The following is a 13,768-nucleotide window of genomic DNA, read 5'->3' on the forward strand; positions in this document are numbered from 1 at the left end:
CAGGAGATCAGAATGCTTTAAGAGAACAAAGACACAAATCATAAGCTCAAAATTCTTCAAAGGGTTTTGTGGCATCTAATGGTCACCAATATCAGGTAAATTTCCACTGACAAACTCCAATAAGCACAAAACCTCTGCATTATTTTATTTTTATCCTTATTTGACAGTGGGAAGTATACGCTTATGTGTTAGTCGTGCAGTACATGTATAAAATTACCTTTGCATTAAAAAATGGAAGCCCACAAGCATGATTGCAGTCACATTTTAAACTAATAGAAAAATAAAGAAATTACTAACATACCATTAGGAAAATGAGTCCAAACAAACTGAGAAGAGTGTTGAAAGTTTTGTGTGAACTATTAAAAGAGTAATTCAACACTAAATCACATGAGGCAGAAAACTGCCGCACTTTTTACATGTTGAGGTTTCCAGGCATGTCGCACCTCTGGTCACAGCCAGTCAGCGATGTAGCAGCAGGTATTTCTAGCAGCTGCCAGCGGCAAAGTAGCTGCAGCCACATCCCCTGACTGGGTGTGGCCGGAAGTGCAACATGCCTGAAAGTTTCAACCTCTAGAGGGCAGTGCAGGAGAAATGCTTTCTGCTGGTGGTGACTCACTCTTTAAAGGGACTTAGCACGATCCATTTGATCCAGTATCACATGAAAACCTTATATCTCCAGTATGTTCATTTTACATAAGACAGGGGGAAAAAAAACAGACCTTTTCTGCTTGGCCACAATGCACCTTTAAATTTAGCCAAAGGACTCTGAAAGGGTTTTCAAACCCCAACTGGGTTGTATAATAGACCTTTTTCACAGCAGCCATTTTGCCATGAAATTGCAGGGTAAACACGTGTTACTAATGACATAAATTAAGGTTCGATTCCCATTTAAGGATAGATTTCCAGTGAACTAGAACCCTGTCTCTGCTAGACCAAAATGTAACAGAACCTTCATTAATGTCGACACCTGTGTTTACATGCTATTTCATGTCAAAATGGCTGCTATAGCAAAACACCAACATCCCCAAAACTGGAGGTAGGAGGTTTTCACATGACCGCCAGTTTTGTGACTTTGTGGCCCTCAGTGTGCAGGCTGCTGTCTGGTCAGGAGGAGGTGGTTGTGACAGAGAGTCCGCAGCTCTGTCAGTCTGCCCAGCAGGCGGCCGAAACGTTGCGGCCCTGCCCGCGGCGCTCCACCCTGCGCCCCGCACACCCTGGACAGCAGGTCCAGGATCAGCTCCTGCATCTTATCAACACAGTCAGCCGCCTGAAGGGACGCCCGGTCTGCAAAAACACACACATACACAAAGAGAAGCCCGTTCACATCACCACAGCAATCTGTCTCTTCATGTTTCCTTACAAATGTAGAAAAATTACAAGGAATCTGATGATTGAGTACATATTTATGGTAGAATTGAGTGTTTTGAGGTTATTCTACTGTACACCAGTCTACAAGCATTAATGCCTAATCTCCTTATCCTGTTTTCAATGTACATTTGTAATGTTACATTGTCTAAATTCAGTTTCAAATTGTTTTGACCCGACAATGATAGGATTCTGGGAGAAACTCTGTCTACATTCACATTTTGTAGCAATTTTTGCCATGAAAAAGTCAAATTGGAGGCTAATGAACATCAGCACAAAGCATGTTCTATTAATACCATCAGGCCAAAAATACTGGTGAGGATCAGCTTTGAAAACCAATGTTAGGCAAACCCAAAGGTCCAGCCGGAGCGTTAAAAAAACAACCCTGATACAGATCGTCCTTGCACAAAGCCCAAATGTTTTGGCATACAAGCAGCACTCACCCACAAAGACCTGCTGAGATAGACTGAGTTAATCATTGCAGAGGCGTCATTTTGCTATCACTGCATCTGCTCAAGAACTCCAGATAAGTCTGTAATTGTTATTTACAGACCCTAGAACAGCCGAATACAGCATTTGCTTGATAACTGATTGGATTATCTGGAGACAGGCACTCTAGATCTCCCATCTTACCTGAGCAGAGCAGTGCTGTTGCGGTGAGCAGTGAGTATTCAGCCTCGGTCACTCTTAACACTGCCATACTGTGGAAGAAGTTGAGCACTGGCCCCAGAAGATCCTCCCTGGTTCCTGCATGTGCATGCAGATGAAAAAGCTTTTTGTTAGTTATGAAATAGTTTGCACACTCCTCGTTTGTAGCCAATGAGACGAGAATATTAAAAATACTTGCTGAATGAAGGTATCTATGGACTCACCAGAACTGACCAACGTCCTACTATGGATGTTTTCCTTCATCTCCGTGTTTCTGAGCCAGTGGTGTGTCGACATGTTGAAAGGCTGCAGGGCTGAAATAGGAAAAATAATAAAACTGACTAATGCTTTCGGATGCCATTCCAAAAACCCCTCTAGATGAAGACATGAACCTAGATCAGGGATGTTTTTTTAAAGATTTTTGAGACTCAAAACCAGACTAAGTGATGTGCTAAGATGGGCATCGGTCTCCAGGTTGGTACCTGGACTGGGGCTTGATGGGTTGTGGGAGAACTGCTGAGCTGAAAGCAGGAACATAACCTCCAGTGAGGAGCTGGACAGGAGAGCCCTCTGGTCTGAAAACTCCAGGAGGTCAAAACCTGCAAACACAGCGGCAACATTTCCTTTGTGTAGTTCACTCAGGAAGGATTTTCTAGAAATGATTCATTGAATTCTGCCTATCTGCTGTCCATCAGTGCTGTTCCTGCTTTGCTTGCTTTTGAAACCTAACTGTGTTGTCCAGTTCTGCAAGTTCTGCAGGGAATTGAGGCCAAAGAAACCATAAATCAAATCGCGGGTCTGAGATCCGTCTATGCACAGATTAAACCCAAAGCAGATCATTGGTGCCCCAGATGTGGCAGCAAATGACAGGTTCCATTTCTGCGGCAACATTAAAGCATGTCATCAGCAGGCATTTCACACAATAAACATTGGTATCACATGGGTGTGACTCGTGCCCACATTTGACCTTGTAGTTTTATCATTACAATGTGGAACACTGATCAAGAAAAATTGCCAAAAATCTATTTGGAAAGCATATCTAAAAAACAAATAAAGGGCGCATTCAGGACCAAAGTTCCCTCTAAGCTGATAATTAGTTGCACATTGACCAAATAATATCTTGTCAGTCATCTGTCTATCAGTCCGTGCCCCACTTTGTCCTAGAGGTATAATAGTTTTGAATTTCTCATTAGTTTTTTTCTTTTGTTTTTAATTTTTGTTTTCAGTTCAGTTTAGCTTCAATTAGTTTCCAGAGTGGGCTTTCTCATTTCAGTTTAGTTTTTATTGTTTAAAATTTTTAGGTTTAGTTGAGTTTTTCATAGTTTTAGTATTAGTTTTAGTCTTGTAATATGGGTGGTGTTTGTCAGAATAGGTATTCCAATCCAAACACAACAGCAGCTGACTCTCAGTCATGTAGACGACCCAGTCTCAATAAACATCAACTATAATAACCTTGCTTTGTCCCCTGATATTTAGTAAATATACAGCAAGCAGGATTGTTTTTCTTTGGCAAATAATAAAAGCACACATTTTGCCATAGATGTGATTTTCCTGATTTGACATCACTGATTTTACAGCACTTTAAGGGTCCACAACAACAGCTTTATTGAACATTATTAGTGACAAATCACTCCTAGGATATTACACTAAAATAGGAAACAGCTCCTCCCTTTGTTTTCATCTCCTATTAAACTGGCAGCAAATTGGAGATAATTTTCTCTTTATTGCTGTCTGGTGTTTGTGTTGATCTGTCTCTCAGATGAGCTTATGTTAAAAATCAATCATTCCAGTCCATCCTACCTGGCACTGTCCTGGCAAACTGTAGCAGTCTCTGTAGGTGGGGTGGTGCTGCATCAGTCATACTGTCCCCTTCATCTATACACGGCCACTCAAACAACTGCAAATACAGACCAAGAGCTTAGAACCAGCATGGGAAAATTACAAAATTAAATATATTTGTGAAAATAGAAGACATCTTTCCACAAGGAGCCATGACCCACCCTGCAGTGGGTGCTGTCCTGCACCCTGTACTGTCGATGGGCCTCCACCATCCTGTCCACCATGTACTTCTGTTCTCGAGATAGACTGGCAGACAGAACCTGGTGAACATATGTGTTTGATTGGGATCCTATTAACCCACCAAAAGTATTCAAAAGTGCCTTAACAATTATTCAAATGTGGCCAAAGGCACTAAAAAGTATCCCCAATGCCAAAAAAACGGTTACCCAAAAGTACCTCAAAGTACCAAAACCTGCTGTGGTCAAAAACACCTTAAAGTAGCCTCAAGGCCTCAAACAGTTTCCCAAGCAGTGGCGTGCACACGGGTGGGTGGGTGGGTGGGGGGGGATCCTCTTGGTTGAAATGCTGTACCCCTAGTGCCCTCTTGGTTGAAAATGCTGCTCTAAAGTGTCCTCTTGGTTGAAAATGCTGTACCCCTAGTGCCCTCTTGGTTGAAAATGCTGCTCTAAAGTGTCCTCTTGGTTGAAAATGCTGTACCCCTAGTGCCCCCTTGGTTGAAAATGCCGCGCTAAAGTGCCCTCTGGTTGAAAATGCCGCTGCTGCTATGTATTTGGTCACAGTAGAGATGCAATTCATGAGGTTTTTTTGCACCTGTATTTTCACATAGCCCTAGACCTATAGGTCGGAGCACCGCTGTTATTCTATCTAGCTTGATTTTGCTTTCAAATGGCACCAGATTGATGGATTTAAATGTACAATTTTCAAAAATTTGCATGCCCCCGGGCCTCCCTATGGAAAGTGCCCTTTTTTCATTTTCGCCCCTGCCCTTCAAAAATCCTGTGCACGCCACTGTTCTCAAGAGTACCCCAAGGTACCCAAGCACCCTTAGACAGTTACCCAAAATGATCCCCAAGGCACCCAGAAGTGTTCATGTTTCCAAAAGTACCTGAAAGTACCTGAAAGTGGAAGTACCCAGTTTGGGGTGCCTCTTTAGTTAACGGTTTGAGCACTTTTGGGTAATTGAGTGTCTTTGGGTACTTTGGGGTACTTTTAACTGTTTGAGCAGCTGAGGTACTTTTGTGTCCTTTTAGGCACATCTAGAAAACTGAGCACTCTCGGCTACTTTGAGGTAGTTTTTGATCACTGTCTGAGCATTTCGGTTACTTTGGAAGGACCTACGTCGGGTTAGAAGAGAATCAGCCTCGGCATTACATGTTGTTACTTTATCTTCTGCAGTTTTAGATATTCAAATAATATGCAGGTAGCAATCTAATCAACCAACCGACCAACCACTATGGCGCAGTACCTGTCCTGGCAGCTTACTGGTGGAGCTGACCCTCCTGCTGTCTGGGCCGTCCTCCGCCTCCTGCCTTCTGGCTTTACCTCCTTTCCTCAGTCGTTTGGACTGGCACTGCACTTCTGTCAGCAGGCCTGCAGATAACGCACTCACTTTAACACCAACATATCATTCCCAAAGCTATTTGTATTAGGTCTGAGTGTCAGCACATGGCAACAGAACATCAGTCTTAACATTATTTGGGCCTAGTACTGCGTCATAAAATTGCATTTTTTTCACATGGGGGTGAATCAAAAGGTTCACCAACAGGGTCACTTCATATCCGAGGATGAAACTGATTTATTCTGCTCCAGCTGAAGAATTTGACACCTGTTTTTTGAAAATTCGCAAAGCAAGTGAAACTGTCCCCACTATATCCCCACTATCCCCACTTTTCCCTTGCTTTAAGAGTGAATGTGACGTTTAAATGAACATTTTTGCAAAGCCTGCTGTTTCTGTATTTGCCCTGATTATAACTGTTGCTTTTATTACATGAGGCTGAAATTGAGTTTTCATGCAGTTCAGTTAGGTGTCATTAGAGCAGCGGTAGCCCTCACACTCGGCCAGCATTCCCACGGCGCGGCACTTCCTCAGCCGGCAGTCTTGGCACTTCCTCCTCATGTACATGTCCATCTCACAGCTGCCGCCACTTTTACAACGATACACAGCCTTTTTAGTCACACTCCGCCTAAAGAAACCTGAAACATCCATGGTGGAGGACCGGAAAAAGACCATATGAGGATGCAATAAAAAGTGTTTACTTGAACAGCACCTTTCAGAACCCGACTACGAAACAAAACCATCAGACAGCGAAAGCAAAGACAGCGCGGTAAGACAGATAAAAGCAATGCAAGACCCAAAAAACAGACCAGAGGAGGGACATCAAAACAACTAATAAACAAAATGCCTGTAAAAATGAATTTTACTAAATGTTTGAAATGATGCTACAGATTTACCTTCCCAAAATCTTCATATAGGTTATTCCAGTTTAAAGGAACAGTTCACCCAAAATACAAAAAAATGTATTTTCCATTTCCCTCTAGTGCACTCTATCCATCCAGACAGTGTGTGATTTGACAAGGACTAGATAGATGTTATTATGTAGAGCTCAAACCATCCAAAAAATCACATGAAAAACTCAACAGCAACAGCTTTTTTTTTTTTTTTTCCCCAAAAACAATGACAAAGATACTCAGCATATTCCACAGCCCTCAGGGAGGAAGTGTTTAGTTGGGAACTATTTTCTGCCAAAGAACACAGGTTAACTGTTTCTATTTGTCTTCAAAGTGTGGGAACTGGGAGCAGATAGATACACAGGAGATCGCAGCAGCCCACAGAAACTATCTGAATGGAGCCTATACACTAAGGGTAATTGGGGAAAAAATCTTTTTTTTTTTTTTTTATGTTTTGGGTGACGATTCCTTTACAGAACCAATCATCTCTTGAACTGAACATAGACTATCATTCTATTTTCAGCCACAGTTTAAACATTTATTAAATACTAATTCTGTTATGTGGACAACATACTAAACATTTGTGATACCAGCTGACAAAATCCTTGCTTTACCTTTGCATCCTTCACAGGTGAGAGCGTTGTAGTGATATCCGGATGCTTTATCCCCACAAACCACACACAGCTCGTCCTGAGTTCTGCTCTTCCCTCCTGGCCCCACTCGGGTCCTCCGCCCCAGGGGCAGCCCTGCCACCCCGACCGCCTGAACCAGGCCTCCACACTGCGGCTCGGGATCGCAGGGGGCCTCCGGGCAGTGTGTGCTGTAGATGTAGGGAGCAAGGCAGGGCTGGGAGGAGGAAGAGGAGGAAGACGAGGTGGAGGAGGATGGAGATCCATAGAGGGAGAGCGGGAGGTTGACCGGGCTGTACTGCTGTTGGCTATAAGGGAGCTGCTGGAGGTCCGGGTCCTGAAAGGGGAAGCCCAGAGGGTCACCCAGCATGTCTGGAGGAGATTGAGGGGAAAGGGACGGAAGATAAATTAGCAGCAGCTTAGATAGTTTCATCATTAGTTACAACTTCTGTTTTCAGACCCCTGGGAACCAGGGTGCCAGGCTTTTATTCAATTAAAAAATATCTATTTTAATTTTAAAAATGTTAATAAGTAGATGGAGAATATCGTTTTTTCCCCTTCATTTTAATTTAATTAATTTTAAAAGGATCTTTTATATACGTTATATATATTTTAGATTAGATTAAATTTTTTTTTCTTTCACAGAGGTTCGTACACACTGGGAGTACAGCTCAGCATCTTTCTGAGTGAGTGTTCCCATCAACACAACAGAGGGAGTCTGATGTTCAGAGAGTGTGTTTGCACTGGCCTGGCCCTGCAACGCCCCCACCTCCACCCACCAACCCCCACCCCTGTGCAACTGTAACCAAAATGAAAGTGAATGAGCACTTGGAGCAGTGCTGCTGTGATGGTCACACTGCTAACTGTCATATAGAGTCAAAGAGCAGTGCAGGAATGTGATCCTTGTCCACCATCTTACGTGATTCATGAGTGACTTCATTGCTTTTTATGCGTCCTGGGGGACACAATAAAAAAGCACTGAGGGTGAGAGCTTGTGAACGTGGTTGAAACTGCTACAACAGGATGCAGCTGAGAGATCCCAGCGTCATTCTGGACTTTTTTGATCAATATCACGCATGCTTCGCTCGGTCGTTTATGGCTGCTCGGTGCAGTGCCTGGCCAAACTGTCTGTGAGTGCGGTGCAGCAGCTTGTGTTTTGCAAGTCCTCTGTCCACTGAGGAAACATGTGTGGCCACTGGCAGCCTCTCAAAGCACAGCTGGACCAGGACGACTAACACTGGTCTGGGATCCGTCTACTCACAGATTAAACCCAAAGCCTACCCATATGTCAGTTCTGTTTAATGTGGAAATGCAGAGAACAGTACAACCTGTGTGCAGGTGGGGACTGCAGGCAGTGTCATTTTCATTTAGTCACATTAAAACCCTGAGCCTCTTGAACCCTGATTTTCTCATAAGTTTCTCCTTACTGGGATAGTTCACCCATTTTGGAAAATTTCATACAAGTTGCCATGTAGTGATGCCTGACTGTGCTGATGGATACTTCTGGATGCTCCAAATGCTAACTGTTAGCCTCCTGCTGGTTAGAATTAAAGTGGACTTTCCCCCGGCTAACATGCTGAAAAATAACCATCTAACAAACATTTGATGACATGTAGCAGACTTTTTACCACTCAAAATGGCATTAGAAAACACAACATTACATGCCAGCTATCTTTAAGTATTTATTTTTATCCTCCAATATGTGAACACGTGTTCAACGAGGAAAGCAATCTACTTCTGTCTCTGTGGTGGCTACTGCTCCTCGGGCGGAGTGATACAGGAAGTTACCGGATCTTTCTCGATGGTGATTGAAGGAAAAATACAGTTATAAACAGTAATTTGAGCAAAACTATCATCTGTGTGCACTTGGTAATCATATGTGCATTTTAATATGAGAAAGTGACACAAGTAAAGTGATGTTTTTGAGTGGATTTAGATGGTTATTTTTCAGAATGTTAGCTGGGGGGAAGTCCACCTGAATGGCAGGAGGCTAACAGTTAGCATTTGGAGCATCCAGTCAGTATCCAGCACTCAGTAACAATCAGAGGAAGATAGCACCACTATTGTCCTACATAACAGCTGGGGGGGAGTGAAAAGGGTGAAGTGAAATTATGTCAGTTTTTTCAAAATTGTTGAACTATCCCTTTAAGTTGCTTAAAAGGGAAAAAAACAGAGTATCTGCTGATTTCAGTGCTTCATTGAAGCTCCATCACACTTATATTGAATGAAATATTCAAACCCAAAATACCAGTGTTTTATAGCTGCACCGTTTCAACAAATAGAAAATATGTTGTCTTGTGGATTATTTTAGACACATTTCCCCGGCTCAGCAGGACACCTCTGGTATCTTTGAGGACTTTGGGGTCTCCACTAGAATTTAAAATGAAGCTCTATGGGTTTGAACAGAGCTTGGCCACACAGCAGGCATTTGTATGTCAGTGGGAATAGTGGTGTTGCACTGGGATGGTGGCCACCAGCCCCCTGCAGCCCTCCTGATCCACTGCTCTCCTGTGGTTCATAACAAATTCATGGAGCGCGGTGAGACATGATAATGTCAGCAAATCAGCACTATTTCTGGTGACCCGCTAAAAATAGACCTTTTAAGCTAAATTTAGGAACATCAGAAAAGCAAGCATAGAACTTTCCCATCCGATCCCTGTTGAAAAGACACTCTCTCATCCTGTCTCATCAGCCTCTGAGATACTGGCCTTGCTTTCATTTTTAAAAGAAAAATCTCCTCCCTTTGCCTCCCTGATTTCCACAGTTCCTTACACTCCACTGCCTCCATGCCCAGTCCTCATCACCCACCCCTGCAAGGAGAAAACTACTTCTCTCTGTCCTTCAATCATACTGTATAAGAGCGTATGGTGTTGCTGCAAAGCCATGGCTGAAGAAGCACCCGGCATTCCCCTCTGACCCACAGGTGTCATTTTGGTATGGCAATTTCTTAAGAGAAATAAGTAATTTCTTAAAATGAATCTTAAGAAATGATACAGAAGGTAAACTTAGAAAGTAAACTCTTAAGTGTTCTTCTTCAATATTTTCCTACTTACTTTTCAGAAAAGACCTGAATAAATTATTGTTAAGAAATTTTAGCCCTAAACATCATTGAGGTGAGGAGACTGAATTTAAATTTTCATTAAAAAGCATGTTTGTTGATGCTTTCCATCAAGTTGTAGACGAAAGGTTGGTTTATTATCATTTACTAGGCCATCACATCACTAAATCTATCAGACATATAGTTTATAATAACCGAATTTATGAAACAATTTAACATTGTGGTTGTAAAATTTGCTGGCTTATTTTCAACAGACAAGAGACCCGGTCCTACTTGGTTCTACACCAAATAAAGTCTTAATTAAATGTTAATCCTCATGGAAGGTGTAAGAAAACCTAGGAAGACTTTGAATTATAAACTAATTGAATAAATTTAGAGGCTTCTAATTTCATGTAAGGAATTTTAATTTGCATTTGAAGATGGTTGAAGAGTTGTCTTAAAGCTGCAGTAAGTCATTTCTAGGGGGTGTTGAGAGCACAAACTCTCCTACTTGGATTATTCTTTCTCCAATTTGAAAATGTGGTGAGGCTGCAGACTTTCAGCTACAAGTTAAGCTGCTTTGAATGAACTCTCTGTAGCAACTTTGCTGATTGCAGAAACACAAGCACTCACATGATTGCTGAAATTTTGATAAATTTATCTGACGAATGTGTCGGTCACAGAGACGCTTTAAATGAAGGAGCTTATTTTCATACAGAAATTTAGAAAGCCCAAACTTGGCAACAAAAACAAGCTGGCTGTAAATTGTATGGTGGCAGGGGTCATTTTTACTGTGACAAAATGCATGTAATATTGCTTAACTTAGCTTTAAAAAAAAATCAAGAACAAATTTGAGAACTTTCATTTCAAGAACATTTATTTCTACATTTTTTAAAGAAAATATGTTTTTTAGAATTATTTTAAAGAGTAAAATTAAAAAAAAAAAAAAGGTAAATATGAAGATTTTTTTCCCATTGATGGGTCCATCATTACTTCACAGCAGAGCTTTATTCAAACTCACAGAACTTTAAATCCAAGTGGAGATCGAAGGTTTCCAACAACAGCAAACATGTCCTGCTGAATTCCAGGGAAATATGTATAAAATGATGCACAAGACATGTAGATCTTTTCCCTTTTGATGTGATGCCGCAGCCATAAGACAACGGCACCGTGGCTTTGAATATTTAACTAGGTTTGACATAGTGTGATGTAGTACATACACAAAATGGGTGTGGCATTGTCCTACTATATGGAAAACATGTTTCTGAAGCAACTTAAGGGGAAATTTAAGAGAGATCAAGGGGTTGAGAAGGTTTCCTGAACTGGGCTGCAGGTTTGGACGTTTTGACAGGTAACTGGATTTGATGTTTAGTGTGCTCGGCCCTGCTCTGACCTCTGCCCAGATCCAGTTCGTGTGTGTGTGTCAACAGAGAATTAAGGGTTTGAAGGGCATGTATCAACTATTCCTTGACTCCCTCCTCTCTCCTCCTCTTTCACTCTCCCTCCAGATGTTTCCTGTCTTAACCGGGCTGCGCCGCTGCGAGCGGGGGGGTCCCTGGTTTCTCGTCGTGTGACAGAGCCGCGGATAGCACTGTTTGTAAACCAGAGTTGCAGTGTCTAAACACTCCTCAGCCTCCCTTCCATCCCACGCACGCTAGGGAGCCAACAACACCAGCGAACTACCCCCCATCAGGGCTGGAGTGGAGATTAAGGGGGGGGCCGAATTTGTTGATACTCCTCATTATAAATAGATTCCCTGATGCACATTCAGCCTTCCTGCATGTCAGAGACACAGCAAGCCGGCTGAACTCCCTCAAGAACATTTTTTTTTCCATGTCATCAAGTACTCACAGGCTGTAAATAAACACTTAACATTCATTCATCAATTCTGAGGGTGAATGAGATGAGACTACACATATGTAAACTGCAGCAGCAGACATGCAGAGTACAGTCACATCCTTGTTGTGCAACAGTCTACAAGCCACCCAATTCCTTCATCCAGTTCAATTGCATTTGATTGAACTGATTAATCTGCTTCCATATGCGTGAAAGCTACTTTATCTTGAACAAGCTTGAGCGCATGTCACTATCTCTAACTGGCAGTGAAATACACTGGATATCATTTAAAAAAAAAAAAAAAAAAGATCAGATGTTTGCTGCACATTTACTAGATTTCATACATTTTTACTGCCTTACAACAGTTGGAAAACAAAGTGTGCCACCTGTTTGTCTTATGGTGCAGCAGGTAGGGCATATCCACCTTTCAGAGTCTTCAATGAATTACACAGCATCGTTTCACATCATCGGATGGCAACAACAACAACAACCCCAAACACAACAACAACAAAGCAGAGCAAAGCAAATGTCTCTTGCATTCATATAACTTTGAGTACCATACCAGTGATTTTGAATATTTGTCCCTTTTGCTACAGTTCACCCACATTTTACATGTCAACAAACCATTTTGCAAATCATGTGGGGGTACTAAACATTTCACAATATGTAATCAAAATCCCTCCATTTTTAATTATGATTGTTTTTGTTGAAATATCCACCCTATAATGTGAACAGTTACAAATGGTAAATGCTGACAAAGTCATTGCCATTGATAAACCACAGAACTTATAATTGGCTGTGTGAAGCAATGTCTCTCCAGGAACTATTTTCCAGGTGGAGGCCGTTTCACTCCGCCCAGTTTCAAGCCATCAAAACACAACAGTGCTCCTGCTTTTAGGAAAACTACTGGTGTGAAGAAAGTTTGATGTTTCTCAAAGTTTTTTTTTTTTTTTTTTTTTTTTCATGTCTTAGTGGAATGAATGGAAACCATTGGCTGGATAAAAAGGAGGAAATGATAAAAAATAAAATGAGTTCTAAAATACAACTGCTTGGGTAAAGATTAGCAGAAGTATATACACAAGTATATACTTTTTCTAGATATTACACTAAACATGTGGAATCACTGGTATGGTCCTTTAAAGACATGATTATTCACATCTGAAGAAAACATGTCTATTTCCTACACCCTGCAAGTTAATCCACTTGATTTTAAAAATGACCGTCTTGGTAACACATGTCAACAACACCCATCCAAAAATTTAATGTCAGCCCAACTTCATTGTGTTATCTATTGTTGTAAGTCTCTATTAGCATCACCATTAATGGCAGAGCATCTAAATAAGTGATATTTTGTTCTAGAAGATATAGAAATACAGGCAGTTGTAGTAGTAGAAGCATAAGAAGTGGTAAATGGAACAAAAAGCAGAAGCACAAACAGAAGAGGTAGAAGTGAAAGAAGAATTGGAAGTGTAATAAGATGAAGAAGAAGAAGAAGAAGAAGAAGAAGAAGAAGAAGAAGGATTAATAGTAGTAGTATTAGTATTAGTGTTAGTAGTAGTCGTAATAGGTATTAGTAGTAATAGTAGCACTGTGGGCTCACCATAGTACTGGAGTTGCTCTGTGGGGCAGTAGCCATCCGAGGCTGAGAGGAACCCCCCCGCCGAAAAGCTCATCTCCAAGTCGGTCCACTCTCTCATCTGCACAGAGGATCCTCTCCCCGTCTTGTAATACTGAAACTATCCTCACACACACAAACACACAGAGAGAGAGGCAATCACTCAGAGGATTCACAGATATGAAGGATCTGGGACGTTCGGAGACATTCCTCAATCCTCAGGATGCGTCCAGGTCTCTTAGCTGTCCAAGCTCATATCCCAGCCTATTTTTAAAGCAACGGGCCCCGCGACACCGACAACAGAGAGGATGAAGAGAACGCAGCTGAGGCTCGGGTCTACAGTGGGTGATGTACTGGACGAGGTCCTGCCGTCCCCTGGGGACAGATGTC

At 41.9% G+C, this 13,768-nt stretch overlaps 1 protein-coding gene across 1 annotated transcript; it reads right to left on the reverse strand.

Annotated features, from left to right (window-relative positions):
* Nucleotides 1-160: 160 nt before the first annotated feature.
* nr1h5 (nuclear receptor subfamily 1, group H, member 5) lies at nt 161-13,480 on the reverse strand. The gene is made up of 10 exons (XM_030055314.1): nt 13,364-13,480; nt 6,876-7,262; nt 5,866-6,006; nt 5,279-5,403; nt 4,014-4,112; nt 3,814-3,910; nt 2,496-2,612; nt 2,238-2,327; nt 1,999-2,112; nt 161-1,284 (listed from the first exon to the last, which is right to left on the reverse strand). The coding sequence occupies exons 1-10, from the start codon at nt 13,458-13,460 to the stop codon at nt 1,082-1,084; spliced, it is 1,470 nt and encodes a 489-aa protein (XP_029911174.1). The 5' UTR covers nt 13,461-13,480; the 3' UTR covers nt 161-1,081.
* Between the last annotated feature and the right edge of the window lie 288 nt (nt 13,481-13,768).

The sequence above is a fragment of the Myripristis murdjan genome, chromosome 7 (genome assembly GCF_902150065.1).
Source record: "Myripristis murdjan chromosome 7, fMyrMur1.1, whole genome shotgun sequence".
Lineage (NCBI taxonomy): Eukaryota > Metazoa > Chordata > Actinopteri > Holocentriformes > Holocentridae > Myripristis > Myripristis murdjan.